Genomic DNA, 19791 nt, shown 5'->3' on the forward strand with positions numbered 1-19791 from the left:
GGCTGAAAGCAACAAACACACTCTGCTGTCGAGTGGACTTCATTACCTACTGGTGCATTTCTGTCACCTAGTGGTATGGAGTGTGAATCAAAAAATTAAGTGTTTCCTATCTTTTAATTTAAAAAAAAAATGTTTTAAAAAATCAGGACAAGAGAAAATAAGAGACTTAAAATAATTGTTTTTAAAGACTTGTAGATCAATAATAATAATAATAATAATAATAATAATAATAATAATAATAATAATAATAATAATAATAATAATAATAACAATAATAATAATAACAATAATAAATAAAATAAAAGTAATAAAAAATTCAACCTTTTTCTAATGAGTGTAAACTAGAAAATCAATCCAGTTATTTAAAAAAAATCTACTACACTGTAAAAATTAAACTTTAAATTATTGACCCAACTGACCCAAGAGCAGAGAAAAAATACTGATCTTTGCGACATCAAAACACACATCATCAAGTTTAGGAATAAAATACTTTGAATATACTTTGAGATTATATTTATAACACAGTTTTTGAGAAACATGCAGTGGATTAGCTCTTTGGCGCCATCTACTGCAGTGGAGGTGCAGAAGATGTATCATACTTCAAACTCACCAAAAATATGAATTTTTATTTTTTTTAATATTGATACTAAGAGTTGAAGTATTGTTTTTTATCACAGGTCTAGCTCCTCGTGTGATGATAATTGTTAGCATGTCTTCCTTCATATACTTGTCTGTCTCTGATGGTGAACATGATTGGTCCTCGCACATGCAGCCTGCAGACTGTTTCTGTAAACTCTGCAGTGTAACCGAGACGACCACAGTAGTGAGTTTATCGGTTTCCTGTGTAGACCTGCAGACGCTGTTACAATGTCTCAAACCAACAAAGACAGACACTTAGAAGACAGATCATTTGATGAAAGTTTATTTAAAAAGAAAAAAACGTTACAGATCAACTTTAACTGTTAGTATGGTTAAAGTGTGTGAAAGTGAAAGTGAGGACGCTTTTCTACAGTCACCTGTTAACCTTTCTGGATGTTCAGACTATACGTGCAGAATTTCAAACCTCTACAAATTTATAAGCTGAAAAAAATCCCTGAATCCCAGATCTACACCAGACTTGCTGAAATGATGAGGAAACACCCTGAAATAAGGGTTTTCTAAAACACCTGGGTGAGAAAAAAAGGGATTTTATAAGCTGTCATTATGTAAAGATACTACGGAGGCTCCAGAGGGACAAAATAAAGACTATAAAAAGCACAATACCCCCTCTTCAAAGACAGACAAAACAGAAATAGTTCATCCTCTCAAGTTTGCACCTAACCACAGCACAACACAACAACACTACACAGCACAGAGTGAATACAGGAAAACAGGAGTGTATGAACAGCAGGGGGCGCCTGTCTTCTCATGGTGATGATGATGATGAAGGTGTTGTTTCTGTCCTCAGACCCTCACTTTGGTTTCTAACACATTATTGCACAAAAATAACATTTAACTGAAGGTTCCCTCAGAAAAACCCACACCTCATGATCAGCTGACCAGGTCAGGGGTCAGATACACACTGTGACTGTACACACACACTCAGGTGATTGTCAAAGGCACTTAATAAAGACACACACACACACACTCACTCACATCCTGATGGATAAAACAAACTATCAGAGTTCATGCTGAGACTAACAGAGCGACAGGAAGTCCACTCAGACTACAGACCTGGTTCACCGAGCCCAAACCAGGAGCTACAGAGGTCTCTGTAGAGCCAGTTCTCTGACACACCACTAGAGGGCATCACTGTTCAATGATCAGACTATGATCCGTTGTGGTCCGATACCAAGGACAGGCCGTGATCAGGTAACTGTATCGCTTCGCACCTGAGGCCAGATCCAGCTCACATGATAGGATGTGAAGTCTTTGATGGTAGGGGGCGCTGTGGGGTCTGGGGCACAAACCAGGCAGGTTTTAGACTACTGCACCCCAGAGAACAGAAACAAGGTGGGACAGTGGACACCTGGAAGCAAAATCTCTGACTCCAGATCAAGTCATGTTCAGAGCCAGGGGAGGCCAAACCCAGAGAGGGATCTGCGTCACGGCAAGACCAGGACAAAGCTAGAGTACGGGTCAGTGCTGGTCCGAAACTTCCTCGGATAAATTAGATCAAATCAACGCTCACAGACAGACAGTTCAACTTCTAACTTCTAATCCTGATCCACTTAGAACCAAGTCCGGAGTCCTCCTGTTCTATCTGACACCAAACCAACAACATCCAATCTAGGACAGGATCTTCCTTAAGTGGTCTGAGGCCTGTCAGGTGACAAAACCTGCTCTAGTATGGGGCACTAAGGGGGCATGGTGGGTCTGGATCAGGGTTCTGTAGGAGAACCTGTTTCACAGGAAAAGGACACATCTCAAAGTCACGCATCCGAGACAAGAGTCAAGAAAAGGTTTTAGTGTGGTTCACTGAATGGGGACAGTGCTGGTGTCTGGACCCCAGACCATGAAGCATTCAGGGACATGGTCTTAGAGGATCCCTCAGTCTTTACAGAACAGTTGATATCAACAAGCGGACCGATGTTCCCCCCATCGTTCTGCTCCAGGATTCAGTTTATGGTTCAGACACAGGGTCCAGAGCCAGACGGCCCTGCAGAGTGCGAGACACAGGTCCTCATTTGGGTACCTTGGTGCCGTTGTCCATGTAGTACACGTTGACCAGGTGGCGGTTCAAGTGGCGTCGGTACTCCACCTCCAGAGGGAACGTGCGGTCACAGAAGATGCACATGTGGCTCTTGAGCTCCGTTGGCGTGGGGATCTCGTCTGTGGGTGTTTCTGGGTCGTTGGCCATTTTACCCGACCCAGCTCCGGTGCTGTTGAGGCCAGAGTCATCGCTGCCCTCAGACGCACTGTCGCTGATGTCACTTCCTCCCTCATGGCTGCTGTGGATGCCCTCGTCATCCTCTGGATCAGCGGGTCTGTTTCGCTGGGCCGGGAGCACCAGAGGTGGAGGGGATGTGGGTTTGAGGAAGGTTGGAGTGGGCAGGTCCTCTGTTGGAGAAGTTGTGTCGACACCTGGACTGCAGACTCCTGAGACCCTGACCTGCTCTGAGGGTTTGTCCCAGGTTTCCTCTGGACCAGCAGGACCTGGTTTATTCTTCTGAACAAGGCTGGTTTCTGGAGAGGGATCTGGGGTCTTGGTTTTGCTTGGAGAGGGTTCAGGGGTCTTGGTTTTGCTTGGAGAGGGTTCAGAGGTCTTGATTTTAATTGGAGAGAGTTCAGGGGTCTTGGTCTTTGTCAGGCAAGGTTCAGGGGTCTTGGTCTTGGTTGAGTTGGGTTCAGAGGTCTTGGTTTGGGTCAGGCAAGGTTCAGGGGTCTTAGTTTTGGAGGGTAAGAGTTCAGGGGTCTTGGTTTTGGTGGGGCTGGATTCAGGGGTCTTAGTTTTGGCAGGTAAGAGTTCAGGGGTCTTGGTTTTGGTGGGGCTAGGTTCAGGGGACTTGGCTTTGGCGGGGCTGGGTTCAGTGGTCTTGATTTTGTTGGGGCTGGATTCTTGGTTCTTGGGTCCTACTGGTCCATGCCCAGCAGTCTTGATTCCTGCTGGTCTTTGCTCAGACATGGTTACAGTTGGCTGGTCTGTCTCTGCAGAGACCTCAGAAGTGTCTGGGGACAGTTGGTTGACAGGTGCCCCCTTTTCTTTCTCTGGATCCATGGTCTGCTGAAGAACTGCAGATTTCTTGTTGGTCCTGGTCTTCCTGGGCTTTGTGTGGGGGGTCTCGTTGGACTTGCTGAGCGCCGTAGAGCCCTTGTCGGTCCTCTTTGCGTCCTCTTCAGCAGGTCGAAGCTTCTCAGCAGCAGTGGTTTTCGGACGTTTGGCCTTGGATGGGGTCTCAGAGGAGGACTTTTTGGAGAGGTCCAGAGCCTCCACGGCTCTCCTCTTCACAGATTTTTCTTTGACCGGTCTGTCTTTGTGAACCTTCTCGGGACTGTCCGGTTTCTGGTGAGACTCTTCATCCTGCTCTGGTACCTTGACGGCCTTCTTCGAAGCAGACTTCCTGGGCTTGTTGAGGCTCTTGTTCTCCTTCCCACTGCCCTCCTTCTTCTGGTTTTCCTTCTCTGTCTCAGCAGGGATCCGGTCCTCCTCTGTTGTCTGCTTCGGTGCTCCAGCTTCTTCAGGTCTCTGCTGGTCTGGGGTCCCTGTCTGTGTTTGGTCTTTCTCTGGTTTAGATGCCTCTGCTTGGTCCTTGTCTGTGGTCTTCTCTGCTGGAAGCTTCTTGACTCGTCGCTTCATCTTGATGTCGGTGGGTGTTACAGTCTCTGTCTGGATTTCTTTCCCTGATGAGTTCTCGATCTTCTTCTGCCGGGTCGTGACCTTTCTCTCTGGTTCCACCTTCTCCTTCCCTCTCTGTGGTTTTTCTTTCTCAGCTGTGATGTTGGATTTCTTCACAGCCTTGTCAGGAGCTTCGCTCTGCAGCGGTTGGCTGGTGCCAGGTCGGCTGCTCTTCCTGATGGACAGGTTGATGGGGCTCTGGTCTGCTCCCTCGTCCCCGCCATCCTCGTCCATGTCAAAGTCCTCCTCCATGCTGGATGAAATGTCTGGCTTATTTGCTTTGGGGGTTTCCTCTGAAGAGTCGGGACCTGGTTTCTTGACTCGTAGTTTGACCTTAGAGATGTCCAGGGACACCTTGCAGCCTGAGTGTCTGGATTTGATGTGGTACTGCAGGTTGCACTTCTTGGAGGCGGCGTATTTGCAGAGTGGACAGAGGAACTGGCGAGGGTTGAGGTGGAGCTCCACGTGCTTCTTGAAGTTGCTTCGGTCGGCGGTCTTGTACTCGCAGTACGGGCAGGACAGCGGTTTGGGGCCGTTGTGAACCTGGCGGGCGTGTCGGGTCACCTCGTGCTGGTTGGCTGCCAGGTAGTTACAGCTCTCACACTTAAAGGGACGCTCACCTGCAGAGAGGAAACAAAGAGGTGTGAGAGTTCAGCAGAGGATGATGGGTAACAGTGAACAGGTGAGACAGCTTAGGGTTTCATGCAACAGGTGATTTTGTATCAGCTCAGGGACCAAATATCAGACTTTGTTCCTGATGAATGTGTAGCAGGGATGAAACGATTTATGTGTGTGACAATTCAAATCAGCTAAATAAAAATAAATCACAATTCCCTATTTAAACAGCAGGAGGCTGTTTTTCTTTAAAAGAAAAAAAATAAATAAAACAATTAAAACATGTAAATCCTGAACCAGGAACACATGCAAGCATATATTTGAAGAGATTTTTTTTTTAATTTTTTAATTATTTATTCAGTTATTTTGATGTGAGATGTTTTCAAAAAGTCTTTCTTTTAATTTTAATTATTCTTTGTTAATTAAGATAAAATATATCTTAAATTCCACTTTTAAGAAAAAATAATACTTTATTTTTCAGTTTACCCTACCTCAGAGAATTAAAAAAAATATTTTTTTAATTTCTTTAAAAAAAGAGAAAATATATTTTGTAATTTTTATATATTTAAACACATATGTGTGTTTCAGTGAGAGAGTGTGTTTTAAATTTTACATTAATTGCATGGTTTTTGTTTTGCAGTTGCATAAATAATTTACTTTTTCAGTCATGTTTTGTCTGCAAGCTCATTCTGTTAAAAAAAAATATGAAAAATCGCTCAGTTAACTTAGTATTGGAAATGGTATCGAATTGTGAGTTGAGTGTTACATCCCTAATGAGAGTCATGGTCAGGTCTGACAGCCAGCCATTGTTGCTTGTTTGCTCTGAGACCTAAAACTCAGGACACTTTATTTGCCGTTTAAGTTAAAACATAAAGATTTTATTATTTGACAGGTATTGTTCAATGATTTTTAATAAAATAAGATTGGCACATTCAAGTTTAATTTGTGATCGGTGCACCCCTACCTAAAACTGTTGTTGTGTGAACGGCCCCTGAGACTGTGGGTTGTTTTCTAAAAGACTGAACTCTGCTTCAGTTACAGCAACACAAACACACAAATACACACTATACACAAAGAAAAACACGCACTATACATAAAGAAGGACAAACACACACACAAAACACAAACAAAAGATTCACAGCATGACAGAACAAGCCTCAGCATGAAGCTGATTAGCATGTAGCTGTGATGCTAATGTTTTACCATGTTAGTCCGTCAGTGAAGGCTTCAGTGAGAGCAACACAAACACAGACATGTTTTCAGTGAGAGACACAGCAGCACAACCAGCATTCACTGATATCACCAAGACTAAAACTCATACTACCTTAAACTAACTCAAACCAACACTAAAATCAGCTCCGTAGATTAAACTAACTCCTCCTCTGTCACCCTGTCACAGGTCTGATCAGTTACTGACTCACTACTCTGATTCATCTATTCACAGTGGGGAAAATAAGTATGAAACGCGTCAACTTTTTTCTCATCACATTTATTTCCAAAGATGCAATTCAAACAAAATTTCTCCCAGACATTGGTATTAACTCAAATAATCCACACATGAAAAGAAATAACAATGTTCGGGTCCATAAATAATGATTATGTGGAATTAAGAACGATAACACAGGAAAAAATTATTGAACACGCTAACTGAGACTCATCTAATACTTAGTGGAGAAGCCTTTGTTTGCAATGACAGCTTCCAGAAGCTTCTTGTATGTTTGAACTAATGGCCCACACTGCTCAGGTGTGATTTTGGCTCATTCCTCTGCACAGATTGTCTTTAAATCTGGAATATTCTTTGGTGCCCTCTGGTGAACCCTTTTCTTTACTTCTTTCCACAAATGTTCAGTTGGATTGAAGTCAGGTGATTGACGAGGCTGTTCTAACAGAGTGATTTTCTTTTTTTGAAACCATCTGAGAGTCAACTTTGCCGTGTGCTTTGGATCGTTGTCCTGCTGGAAGGTCCAGCCACGTCTCCTCTTCATCATCCTGGTGGACGGCAGCAGATTCAGATCAAGAATTTCCCCATACATGGCTCCATTCATTGCTCCGTCAGTTATATGAAGTTTGCCAACACCATGAGATGAGAAACAACCCCATGCCATGATGCTTCCACCTCCAAACTTCACTGTTGGTGTAGTGTTTTTTGGCTGATGTGCAGAGCCATTTCTCCTCCAAACATGGTCTGTAGTATGACAGCCCAAAAGTTCAGTTTTGGTCTCATCTGACCAGACAACATTCTCCCAGTATTCTACAGGCTTGTCAAGATGCTGTTTAGCAAACTTTAAACCAGCTTCAACATGCCTTTTCTTGAGGAATGGAGTCTTGCGGGCTGAGCGTCCATAGAGGCCATGGCGGTGGAGTGCATTGCCAATTGTTTTCTCTGTAACAATTGTACCTGCTGCCTCCAAGTCTTTCTGGAGCACTTTCAGGGTGGTCCTTGGCTCGTTGAGAACTCTTCTGTCAATCTTTCTGACTCCCTGGTCAGAAATCTTCAAGGAGCTCCTGTGCGTGGCCTGTTGATGGTAAGGTGGTGCTTCTTCCACTTGTGAATAACGGCCCCAACGGTGCTGACTGGAATATTCAGGTGCTTTGATATAAGTCTGTAACCAGTTCCATTCTGATGCTGAGCAACAATCAGGCTGTGAATGTCTTCAGAGGGCTCTTTGCCTTTACCCATCATGAGGTGTGTGCTATTTAACTGCTTGGTGAAAAAAACACCTTTTTTATAGGACCATCAATTTGCTCTAGCCCAGCTGATGTTGATTTGCACTAATTGGAAGTTGAAGTAATAATTACTGACAGATTTCAGGTGGTATGGCGCATTTCCTTGCTAAAGTATACAGCCTTTCCATGGTGTGTTCAATATTTTTTCCTGTGTTATCGTACTTAATTCACCATAATCATTATTTATGGACCTGAACGTTGTGATTTCTTTTCATGTCTGGATTATTTGAGTTAATACCAATGTCTGGGAAAATTTTTGTTTAAATTGCAGCTTTGGAAATAAATGTAATGAGAAAAAAGTTGACGCATTCGATACTTATTTTCCCCACTGTACCTGTACAGGTAACCACACTTTAACATGTCTGACACAGTTCAATAGGGGCAGCCTACCTGAGTGAGTCCTCATGTGCCGGGTCAGGTGGGTCTTCTGAGAACTGGAGTAGTCACAGTACAGACACTGGAAGGGACGCACACCTGGACACAAAAACAACGCCTGCATCAATCACTCACCTGGTCTAAAACTACCTCTGTGATTTACTCCCACCTGTGAGATCTGTTCCTACCTGTGTGTGTCCTGATGTGTTGGATGTAGTTGCTCTTGCGGTCAGAGAAGTAGGAGCACTGGCTGCAGGTGTGCAGTTTGCTGGGGAAGTGGTTCCTCAGGTGTTTCCTCCAGTGGTACTGGCTGACGGTGGTGTAGGGACACAGCGTGCACTTGAACACTCTGCAGAGACACCAAACAGACGCCATCAGACACCTCATCTTTGGCGTGTAACAGTGAGTGTAGACGCAGGAAGCAGCAGTGATGACAGGGTTACCTGTGGTCCTCGCCCTCCTTGCTGTGGTGCTTCAGGTGAGCGATGTAGTGGTCGTATCTGTTGGTGTTGTAGCCACACCGCTCACACCTGATCAGCCCTTTGATGTCACCCGTTGCCCCACCCTCACCGCTGCCCTCCGCCTCCTCCCCTGACGCTGCCTGGGCTTCAGGTGTCTCCACCTCTTTGGATTTGGTCTTGCTCCGCCCCTCCACGCGGTTCACCACCATCATCTTGCTGACGCCGTGCGTGCCCAGGTGCTTCACAAACTCCTGCTCGTTCTGAGCCTGGAAGTGACACGGCTTACAGTGGAATGGTTTCTTCTTCTTGGAGCTCTCCGCCGCGGGGGCGGGGCTGACTTTGCGTTTGGTACCCTGCTCAGGTGTGCTGGGCTGGGTGCGAGGGGACAGGTCCTCAGCATCATCTGCATCATTCTCCTCCTCATCCTCCTCCTCCTCTTCCTGTGAGGGGTTTCCTAGGACCACGGCCTGGATGCTGGGGCCTGGAGACTCAGGGTACTCGATGATACACACCTCCCTGTGGCTCTGGTTGTTAAAGCTGTACCTGAGCACACACACAGGTGATGTCACACTCGTTATAAACACATACAGGTGATGTCACACTCATTATGAAGGGAGTGTGTGTGTTGCAAGTGCTGGCGGCTGACTAACTCCTCACCTGATGATGTTCTCGTCCTCGCTGTCTGAGTAACTGCATCCCACTGTCTTCAGCTCCATCATCTCCTTCTCTCCTCCAACGTTCCCGTCTCCACTGCCGCCCTCTGCTGCTGTCACCGCCGCAACATTAGCGAGCATCACCAGCTGAGGGGCGGGCAGCATGTTGCTGGGCATCTCACTGAGACTCTGAGCGTCCTCCACCAGAGACACGCCCACAGGGAACATGCCCATGGAGAACACGGTCTGAGCAGCCATGATGGGCTCAGGTCTTCACGGGACAGGAAGCTGCAGAGAGGACGACACCGAGGGACAAAGAGTTTGGTTTTTAAAGACTATTAAGAAAAAAGCATGGCATGACAACACTACGCCCCCTAAAGTGAAGCCAAAACCACAGAGTGAGCCTTATGGATGCAGTCTCTGCGCCTACTAGGGCCAGGATGGTACTTTTCTCCGATTCTATTCTTTTACAATTTTTGGGGTGCCGATTCGATTTAGAATGCGATTCTTTATTATTTCAGATTTTTAGTTTACTTTTTTAACACCAGACCAAGAGAAAAAAGTTGAACGATGATAACGATGTCTCCAGATTATATCAGGAGATATATTCTTCCAAAAAAATTCACATCACGTGTCAGTTTTTAGGTTTTATTCAGGTAATCCAACATCTCAACATTTTTTCCCAAACCAGCTTAAAAACAGACTTAACATAAGGATTTAAATTTGTAAAACAAATGAAAAGTGATTTTTGAGCAAAAGATCCTGATACTAATGGGATGACGTTACCTCTCTCAATGATGTTGTAGTATGTAGTCTGACTGTCCTGTTGGGTCTGTTTTGTAGTACGCTACTTTGGTTTTCAGTTCCAGAAAGCAGAATTACAGCTGATGGATATTTTTGCTCTTATTATAAATGTACAAAACAAACTATGGGTAGATCTTACTATTTTAGTTATGTATTAATCATATAATCGCAGAATCATATATATTTTTGATCTTACACCAAAAAGTAATGTCATTTATCAGAAATAAATCTGGAAGAGACTGACTTTTAATTTTTATGTAATCCACACATGGTTTTAAAAAAGTAAATTATTGATTTTAATGAATTTGTAGAAGCAAAAAAAAGCTATTTGACAACTAGATGTGACAAGTTTTGACAGTGTTTTTTAACATCTCTTTACTTCTATCTCATGGACTGTCAAATGTTGGTGCTGATAATTCCAGCTCAGTCCAGTAGATGGCGGTTATTCACCAAAATTTGTCACCTCAACAGCCAAACACCGTTAGCGCTGTGTGTTGGGGTAAACAGTATGCCAGGTAGACTGGTCTGTTGCAAACTGAGGGGCTGTTTACACAACAACAGTTTTAGGCTGAAACGCAAAAGTTTTGTTTCGTTTCAGCCTCGCATTAACACAGAAACGGCGTCACAGCCGACCTAAAATGCAAACTTTTGAAAACGGCCTCCAAAGTGGGTTTTTCCTGTATGTGGAAATGCTGATGTTACACTCCACTTCGCGCGAGCGCATGCAACATGAAAACAGTACCGTTGTTATGATCGTGGTGATCTACCGTGTTGTGTTTGTGCTCCTCAATCTGCTGAATCTGCTGACTGTCTTTCAGCAAAATATGCATCTGTTGCTCCATTTCTGCTCTTAGCATTCACCAATACGCCAGATGATTGGCCCAACTCTACTTCAGTGGAGATCTACCAAAAGCTGCTTCTGGACAAGACAGTTATACAGTAAGTGTTGACACCTTTTTATTGACGTCCATGTTCATACGTTTATACTAGTGTTTTATATTTATATAGTGTGTTTTTATATTTATATAGGTTATGTGGGCTTATACCGGGACCAAGGAAACTAATTTCATTCCACCTCATGTTTTACATGTGTGAAATGACAATAAAGCTCAATGAATCCTCATAGCACCACCTGCTGCTTCTGTGTAAACACAGAATTTTTTTACTGCATTTCAGCATTTACAGATGGAACGATGTCGTGTAAACGGGGCCAGAGAAATTTTCCTGGATCAGTAGGATGTCCATGGAGCTTGTCATACTGGATTTCAGCCAAAATAGTCGGCGGTTTGGAAAAGTTTTGAAGTAAATTGTTGGAGGTAGCCATTTTGGAAATGGGCGGACTTTGAGCCTCCCCACTAACAGCTATTAGGCACCACGCCTGTCAATCAGATGAGCTGTCTCCGATTGGGTTAACTCCTGATTTTAATATCTTAAAAAAAACATACAGTGTACACAGTTAGAGAAATGAGCCACTCAGATGGGAGACATTTGTTGTACCAAGCTTTAAACATGTTTATTTCTGCTGGAAAACCCGCTCTTTTATTTTTGGCTTGGTGTGTATGTGGTTTCTGGTACATAAAATCTTGATTATCACTTAACTTTAACTGTTTTTTCTGTTTTTGACAATCAAACACTGCCTTTGTTTTAAATAAAGCTGTTATTTCATGATCCCTGATCTTCTCCTTTAGTTTGTCAGTTAAAACCTGATGTGTCTGTCGGCCATTTTGAAACAGCACCACAGCTCAGTCGACAGCGCCACGAGTAGGGAGGGAAACCCCGTTCATCCCACTCTACCACAACAAACTACATCTGAAAACTACAAACCAAAAAACTACAACTTTAAAACTCAACACTGTAACTACAGACTACAAAACCAGATGACAACTTTATGACTCCGTCCCTAAGCTTTAAGACTACAACTCCCAGTAAACCGCGGTGGTCACAGACAGCTCTGAATTTAACTACAAATCTAAATCTGACCCTTTGTTTCACGAAAAACTAAAAGTTAACTGACATTTTCCCAAAAAGGTAAATAAAGCAGAGCCATGCCGTCATCGGAGGTTGTGTGACTTAATGTGAACGTGTCAGACTTTATTTCTGGTTTAGTTCAGATACTAAAGTTATCCCAGCTCAGAGGAACTCTGTGAGATCTGGATTTAAAGCCAGATAAAGATTAAAGAGTGAGAGTTATTCTGTGATTAAAGCCAGCTCAGCGGGTTAAAGTCACGGCACAAAGAGTTAAATGGTAGTTTAAGCTGGTTTTTATCGAGGGTTGTGATTTACAGCTTTTTTTTTTCTAAACTTAGTTTGCGGAAGTAAATGAAACAGAGTGATTAAAGGTAGTTGGTTAAAGAAAATGTAAAGTTTAGATCAACGTTTAGCTGAGGTTAAATGAGACTGAGGTGTTGTGGTGCTCGGAGTGTTAGCCATGGTCCTGATCAGCCCCCGGACAGCGCCTTATCCTCCTCAGAGCCTCCATTTTATAACAACTCACCACAACTTCAGCTCCGACAAACAGCGGCTCACTGCAAACTCTCAGGCCGACAAACGCACACGCACACCCGGGGACACTCACCGACTCTTCACCGCACAACTTTATCCGAGTTTCGTCACTTTTCCTTCCAGCTTCAGGACTTTTTGTCGACGAACAGCGCAGAGAAAAGTGCAGCAGAAGTTTCTGCACATTCCTCCACAGCGGGCGACGTACAGCTGATGACGTCAGCGCGTCGCCCCGCGAGTGAGCTGAAAGTTAGAGGGAAAAGCTAAACACTTCACATTATTAATTATTAATAAAAAGTTTATTTAGAAGCTTATCTTTAGTTTTAAATTCTTTTATTATTAAAATAATAATAATAGTAATAATGATAATAATGATAATAATAATAATAATAATAATAATAATTATTATTATTATTATTATTATTATTATTATTATTATTATATTACTAGCATTATTATGAAAGAGTCTATGCTCTGTTATCTTTAATAAAAAAATGATATATTGTTCAAGAGAAGATGTGAGCAATGTAACAGTGATACACAGGAAGTATCTTTAGCATCTCCTGAATCATTAAAAAGGACTTTCAGTCAAAACAAAGAGTCTCAGATGAATTCCAGGTTGTTAAAAATAACTTTATTTCAAAGTCAAAGTTAAGAAACTAGTTTTTTGAGTTTGTTTCACATCATTCTGTGCCTGTTTCTTGTGAGTAGACTGATATCATCGAGCAGGACTACAGCCTCAATGCTATGGACTGCTGAAAACTACATTTCCCAGACCTGAACAGGAAGAAAATCTTATGGAGCTACCATTTGTACTCAGAAGTCAGGATTTACAAGTTTTGAGTGGGACATTTCAACTGGAACACCCCCTGAGGTCAGAATTTCCTACTGTGAAGTCAGCAGATCCACACCACCCCTGAGTTTACAATCAAAGATGGCTGCCGTGAGTTTAAACAGTAATTAAGCTCCTGTTGTTTTCTGTTATTTTAGCATTTCTGACAAGTTTTTGTTGTAGTAAGTCAGCCGTAAACATAGCATATTTTGATATTTATGTATAGAAATATTGCTGTAATGACAAGTTTCCCAACTTGGCAACTGGCACGCTTTTAACATGGAGATGACGTTATTCCCACTTCCCAGTTCATATGTAAAAGGAACACATAAATTAACACACTGTTTATAAACAAACTCCCCCCTCATGAGAGAAAGGTCAAAGGTCAAACACAGACCTGGGTGTGTCTTAATTTGATATATTTATACTCTGTCCTGTGACCAACGTGGTCAAAGTTTCAGAGCACACTAAGGGTTATCTGCTCCACATTTAAATAATCTATTACTCATTCACTTCAAGTCAGACAGACGCTTTTCTGTCCTAATGATCCTCATTAGTAATAACAGCTGACTGACTGACCCTGGAGCCATCAGCCCGCTCAGTCAGAGTGAAATATTGACCATCTGCTGAGAGCTGAAACCAACTGCACCGCAGAGTTTATAAGAGTCATCATGCTCCATCTTTAAGAGATCAAACAATTAATAAGGTCTGTTAATGTGACTCTGACTCTTCTGTTGTCTGAGGATCAACCAGCTGTGACGTGACACACACCAGAGTGTTTCTGTCCTCATTTATTCACATGAACCAGCTGAACTTTGTGAGCAGGATGCTTGAAAAAGTGAGAGCATCACTTCCTGTTGTTTCAGCTTTGAGAACAGTAACCCTGCACCGTGAGGAGTCTACACATACTTTCTTTTTGTGCAAAGTCAGGTCTGACTCTCAGGAGGTCAGTATTTATTTCATCTTTGGGTTCAAAATCCGACGACAAAAATATGTCAGACTCAGATAAAACCGCCTGAGTCTGCCTTCGCCTTCTTCTTCTCCTTTTTCTTCTTCTTCACCTGCAGCCTCTCCGCGCCACGGCCTGACAGCCCCGAGTCGATCAGGCCGCTCGGTTTGATTGGTTTGTAGGCCGCAGACTTTTTGATCCGTTCTCCTTTCAGAGAGACGATGTGAGGGAGCAGCGGCGGCGTCCTCACCTCATAACCCGCCGCCTCCGGACCGTGGACCCTCAATAACACCTGCTCACCTTCTGCTGCCGTCACCGCCACCCATCCTACACACACACACACACACACACACACAGAAAGAACAGGTTACAGATGGAGAACAGGTAACATTGGTGATATAATGATTGATGCCTCTCAGGTGTGTACCTGCAGATGACAGTGTGATGTCAGCGATAGCCTCTGTGTAGCCCCGCCCCTCCAAGCTAACTTCCTGAGGAACCAACGCAGGAAACGTCTTCATACGCTCCGGCCCTCCCTGAGGCACCTGAACACAGCACAGACATCAGAGCGTCAGTGATTGGTTGACTGAGGTCATGTGAGCAAAGCTCCTCACCCTGAGGTGTCTCACCCCAAGCAGGACTCCTCCCGCATGTTTCTCATAGATCCCATCAACCTTCTCCAGACTGGTGATGTGGATCGGCACCCGAGCAGAGACCAGCACAGAAAACCAGCAGGACCGGGCCCCCTGAGGTAGACCAGATTATCAAGAGCTGATTAATACTTTTAACCAACAACAACAGCTGAAAAAACATCTGTATACAAAAACTGTAAGAAACAACAACATCCCAGTCTGTAAACATTTTAGAATAAACTGTTGTTTGTTGTTTTTATTCAGTTTGTTGTTTTGATGCTGACCTCCAGGAAGTCGATCCGGGCCAGCGCTCCCACCAAAAGACTCACACCGGGCTTCAGCACAAAAGTCCTTGGAACCAACGCCTTAGATGGAACCACTGACATCACTTCCTGTTCAGTCAACAAGCCCAGGAGCTGAGAGGAGGAGAAAGGGGGGTGTTTTGGTTTGGTTTTGTTAGTGTTGTCATAGATGTTGTGTATCTGTTGTGTGCCTAAGACTCTCACATCTCTCTCCTTCATGATCCCAGGTGTGTCGAACAGCCAGTGAGCGTCTTTCAGCTCGTTGAAGGTGAACTCACCGGCTGAGCTGCTCCTCCCTGAGGGGTGAGAGATCAGAAAGTTTGATCCTAAAATCATTTTGCACACACTCTGACATCACTCACTGTTCATCCAATCAGACACCTGCTCTCACCTGTCGGCTTCATGTCTCCATCTTCATCTTCTCCAAAAGCCAAACTGTCTGAATCAAACTCAAAACCCCGTCTGCTCCTGACCTGTGACCTGAACGTTCTGCCAACGCGACCTGAACAGGTGGAGGAGGACAGGTGAATATAAGCTCCTCCCTTTCTTTCCCCCAACCTTGACCTTCCCCGTCTTACCCACGAGGTAGCCCTGTTTGCTGAACTGTCGCAGCCTCTTCAGCTCTTCCTCCGTCAGCTCGCTTTCAGTCTGCTGCGACGTATCTCTCAGCCGCTCCTGGCGTCTGAACATCCTGTACGGCGTTGGGTTGATGATGGGGAACTTCAGCAGGTTCAGGGTCGTTCCTGAACACACCACAGAGAGAAACAAACCCATGACAACATGCAAAACATTCCTACAACCAGTTTAAAGGGTGGGGAGTGATTCTTAAAGACAAAAGAGACATTAACAACTCAACTGTAAAATCTACATCTTGACTGTAAATCTACGTCTGAACCGTAAATTTGCATCATGACCATAAAACTGACCCTGGACCATACATTTGCATCATGACCATATATCTATGTCTGGCCAATAAAATGCATCATGACTGTATATATATGTCTGAATCTATTTCAAGACCCTAAATTTGCATTATGACCATACATCAATGTCTGGGCCTTAAATTAACATCTTGACCGTAAATCAAAGTTTGTACCGCAAATTCACGTCATGACAGTAAATCTCAGGCAAAAGAGACATAAATAACTCAACTGTAAAATCTACATCATTACTGTAAAACTACGTCTGGACCGTAAAATTACATTATGACCGTAAATCTACATCTGGACTGTAAAATTGCACCATGACTATAAATCTATGACTGGACCGTAAATTTGTATCATGACCATTAATCTACTTCTGGACCCTAAATTTGCATAGCTACTGTAATTCTACATCTGGACAGTAAATTTGCATCATGACCATAAATCTACATCGGCACCGTAAACTTGCATTATGACTGTAAATCTACATCTGGATCATAAATCCATGTCAAGACTGTATGACCATATATTGATGTAAATTAACATCTTGACCTTAAATTTTAGTCTGAACCGTAAATTCCCATTATTACCTCAAATCTATATCTGGACTGTAATTTAACATCTTTACTGTAAATCAAAGTTTAGACTGCCACTTCCAATCATGACAATAAATCTAGAAAAAGAGACATAAATAGCTCAACTGTTAAATCGAAATTGTGACCATAAATCTATGCCTGGACCGTAAAATTAAATTATGACCATAAATGTACATCTGGACTGTACATTTGCATCATGACCATAAAACTATGACTGGACCGTAAATTAACATCTTGAACTTAAATCTAGATCTAAACTGTAAATTCCCCTCATCACCGTAAATTTATGTCTGGACTGTAAATTAACATCTTGACCGTAAATCAGAGTTTGGACCGCAAATTTCAATCATGACAATAACACTAGAAAAAGAGACATAAATAACTCAACTGTCAAATCTACATCATGAACCTAAATCTACATCTGGACTGTAAATTTGTATCATGACCATGAATCTACACCTGAACTGTAGATTTGCATTATGACTGTAAATCTACATCTGGACCTTAAATTTGCATCATGACCGTAAATCTACATCTGGACCATAAATCCATGCCTGGACCGAATGACCATTTATAGATGCCTGTGCTGTAAATAAACATCTTGACCTTAAATTTAAGTCTGAACCATAAATTCCCATCATGACCGTAAATCTACATCTGGGCCATAAATTTGCATCATGACTGGAAATCTATGTCTGGACCATAAATCCGTGCCTGAACCATTTGACCATATGTCAATGTCTGGGCTGTAAATTAGCCACATGAATGTAAATCTAAGTCTGAACCTTAAATTCCCATCATAACCACAAAACTACATCTGGACTGTAAATTTGCATCATGACTGTCAATCTACATCTTGACCGTAAAATTACACCATAACTGTAAATGTACGTCTGAACCGTAAATTCCCATCATTACAGTAAATCTTAGTCTGAACCATAAATCAACATAAAGAATGTAAATCCATGTATCGATTTTTCTGCTACTTTTGGACAGTTAACTCCATATCTTTGCAGGAAAACTTTGTCTGGTTGGTAAATTCAACCCTGGACCAGTAATCTACATTTAGATTTTTAATCTTTGTCTAGATAGTAGATCTTTGAATGACTGTAAATCTATATCTAGACTTTCAATCTACACCTGGACCATATATAGATATCTGGACTAAAACTATGGGGCCTGGGCTTTTTTAAAGAAAGGTGTACCCGTGCTTAAAAACTTCAAGTGGACATTTCATTTACATTAAAAAATGTTTCTCAGGATCACAGCCAGTAAAATTTCCCATGATGCCCTGTGAGCCATGTGTGGAGGACTAATGGATTTGTTCTGGTGTACTGACCTGGCCATGGTGAGATGGTGGCCTTGTGGATCAGTTCTGAGGCTTTGGACTTGCAGTAGTCGGACTCCAGCAGTGTGTTGAACAGTGTGGACTTGCCGGCGTTGGCCCCGCCCACCAGGTACACATCCCCTTTGTACTTCCAGGACTGCTGCAGGCTGGAGATCAGACGCTCCACTCCGTAGCCCGTCTTGGCGCTGATCAGGTGGATGTCACTCACCTGTGGGCCAAAGCCAGCGTCCTGGCAGTAGCTGGACAGCTGCCGCCGGATCCTCTGCAGGTAGTTTGGCGAGTCAGCGGGCAGCAGGTCAACCTTGTTGCCAAGGACAACGATGTGTTTGTTTGTCCCAACCAGCTGGGACAGGTCAGGGATGATGGAGTCAGGGATGTCCAGCAGGTCCACAATGAGCAGGATCAGAGCTTTGAGGGGGCGGAGTCTCCGCACCACCTCTCTGTACTGATCTGCAGAAATCTCCAGGTTCAGCGCTTTGTGATGATGCGTCAGCAGGTAGCAGCGCTGACAGGTAGCCCCGCCCAGACGCTCCTCCTGCAGCAGCGCCTTGAACTTTTCACTGGGCAGGTATCCAGGCACCGAGGGGGCGGTGCAGTGCAGGATGGCGCCGCAGCCTGAACAGTTCGTATCACTGAACGGCTCGTCTACATCAGGCGTCCCAAAGACTCTGTGCCCACCTGACTCCGCCCCCTTTTTCTTCTTCTTCTTCTTTGCTGCGATGATGCTCTCATCCAGAGGAAAGTCCACATCATGGAACTGGATCAGAGAGTCTGGCTTGGTCTCCTGCTCAGCCACACCACTCAAAGCCTGCAGCTGTCGCTCCAGGGACCTCAGGCGTCTCTGAGGAGGAGGCTGAGGAGGAGCAGGAGGAGCAGGAAGGGAGGAGGAGAGAGGTTCATTATCCTCCTCCTGACCTGAATACAGCAGGAGAGAAGAGTTAAAACCACAGAAGAAGAACATGTGGCTGGGATTATGAGCACCATGTAATCACTACCTCATAACACGGGATTAAAAGAGTGTTGATGTGAGTTTGATTTCTCCACCAGTCCATCTTTGATGACGTATCTGGAGGATGAGCCCTAAGAGCTTTGGGATTCACGCCCGTTCAGAGACTTGTTTAAATCGATACACATGTTAACTCACACAGAGTCTGATTCCTTCCCACCTGTCCTCGGTCTTACCTGTATAGTCCACAAACACGAACTGCTCCTCCAGGTTCGGGTCCACCGTGCAGCTCCGTACTGTCCTCCCGTGCCCGCTGCGCAGCTGCCGGGTCACGGAGCGTCCAGACCCCGCAGCGGGGGCCCGGCGAGTGAGCAGGCTTCCCCCTGTCAGCACCGCTCGGCGGACGCTCACCTGTAACACCTGCAGCATGTTTCAGTCCACGAGCTCACCTGAGAGCTCCAAACACACGTGAACCCACTCTGCTGTGTTTGACTTTCTGGTCGGATGTGAAGTCATCATCTTCTTCTTCTGCTTTGGATGTGCTGTTGGATCTCATACTGCCCCCTGCTGGACTCTAACCATAACCGCAACGTGCTCGTATTTAATAAAAATAATTAAATAACCGAAACAAAAGCACATTAATATACTCACAGTCAGAAACCGTACAATAATCTAAATTACTTTATAATAATAAAAAATAAAACATAGTTTGTTAGTTTTTTTTATAAAAGTGGATCAAACCTGACTAGTTAACGTCCTGACGTAAAAAAAAAAAAATGTTTCTGAGACGCGCTGCAGACAAACAGACAGGAGG

General features: G+C 43.7%; 2 protein-coding genes across 2 annotated transcripts; both read right to left on the reverse strand.

Moving 5' to 3' along the window:
* Positions 1-904: 904 nt before the first annotated feature.
* Positions 905-12656, reverse strand: rest (RE1-silencing transcription factor). Its single transcript, XM_074674384.1, has 6 exons — positions 12526-12656; positions 9151-9434; positions 8476-9036; positions 8221-8381; positions 8048-8131; positions 905-4935 (listed from the first exon to the last, which is right to left on the reverse strand). The coding sequence occupies exons 2-6, from the start codon at positions 9402-9404 to the stop codon at positions 2663-2665; spliced, it is 3333 nt and encodes a 1110-aa protein (XP_074530485.1). The 5' UTR covers positions 9405-9434; positions 12526-12656; the 3' UTR covers positions 905-2662.
* A 412-nt stretch (positions 12657-13068) lies between these two features.
* Positions 13069-19526, reverse strand: noa1 (nitric oxide associated 1). The gene is made up of 9 exons (XM_074674933.1): positions 19214-19526; positions 18023-18946; positions 15743-15907; positions 15556-15666; positions 15369-15460; positions 15147-15278; positions 14860-14976; positions 14658-14775; positions 13069-14557 (listed from the first exon to the last, which is right to left on the reverse strand). The coding sequence occupies exons 1-9, from the start codon at positions 19404-19406 to the stop codon at positions 14283-14285; spliced, it is 2127 nt and encodes a 708-aa protein (XP_074531034.1). The 5' UTR covers positions 19407-19526; the 3' UTR covers positions 13069-14282.
* Between the last annotated feature and the right edge of the window lie 265 nt (positions 19527-19791).

Source organism: Halichoeres trimaculatus, unplaced genomic scaffold (genome assembly GCF_033239565.1).
Source record: "Halichoeres trimaculatus isolate MK-OKI-2021-1 unplaced genomic scaffold, fHalTri1.1 fHalTri1_scaffold_7, whole genome shotgun sequence".
NCBI classification, from domain to species: domain Eukaryota; kingdom Metazoa; phylum Chordata; class Actinopteri; order Labriformes; family Labridae; genus Halichoeres; species Halichoeres trimaculatus.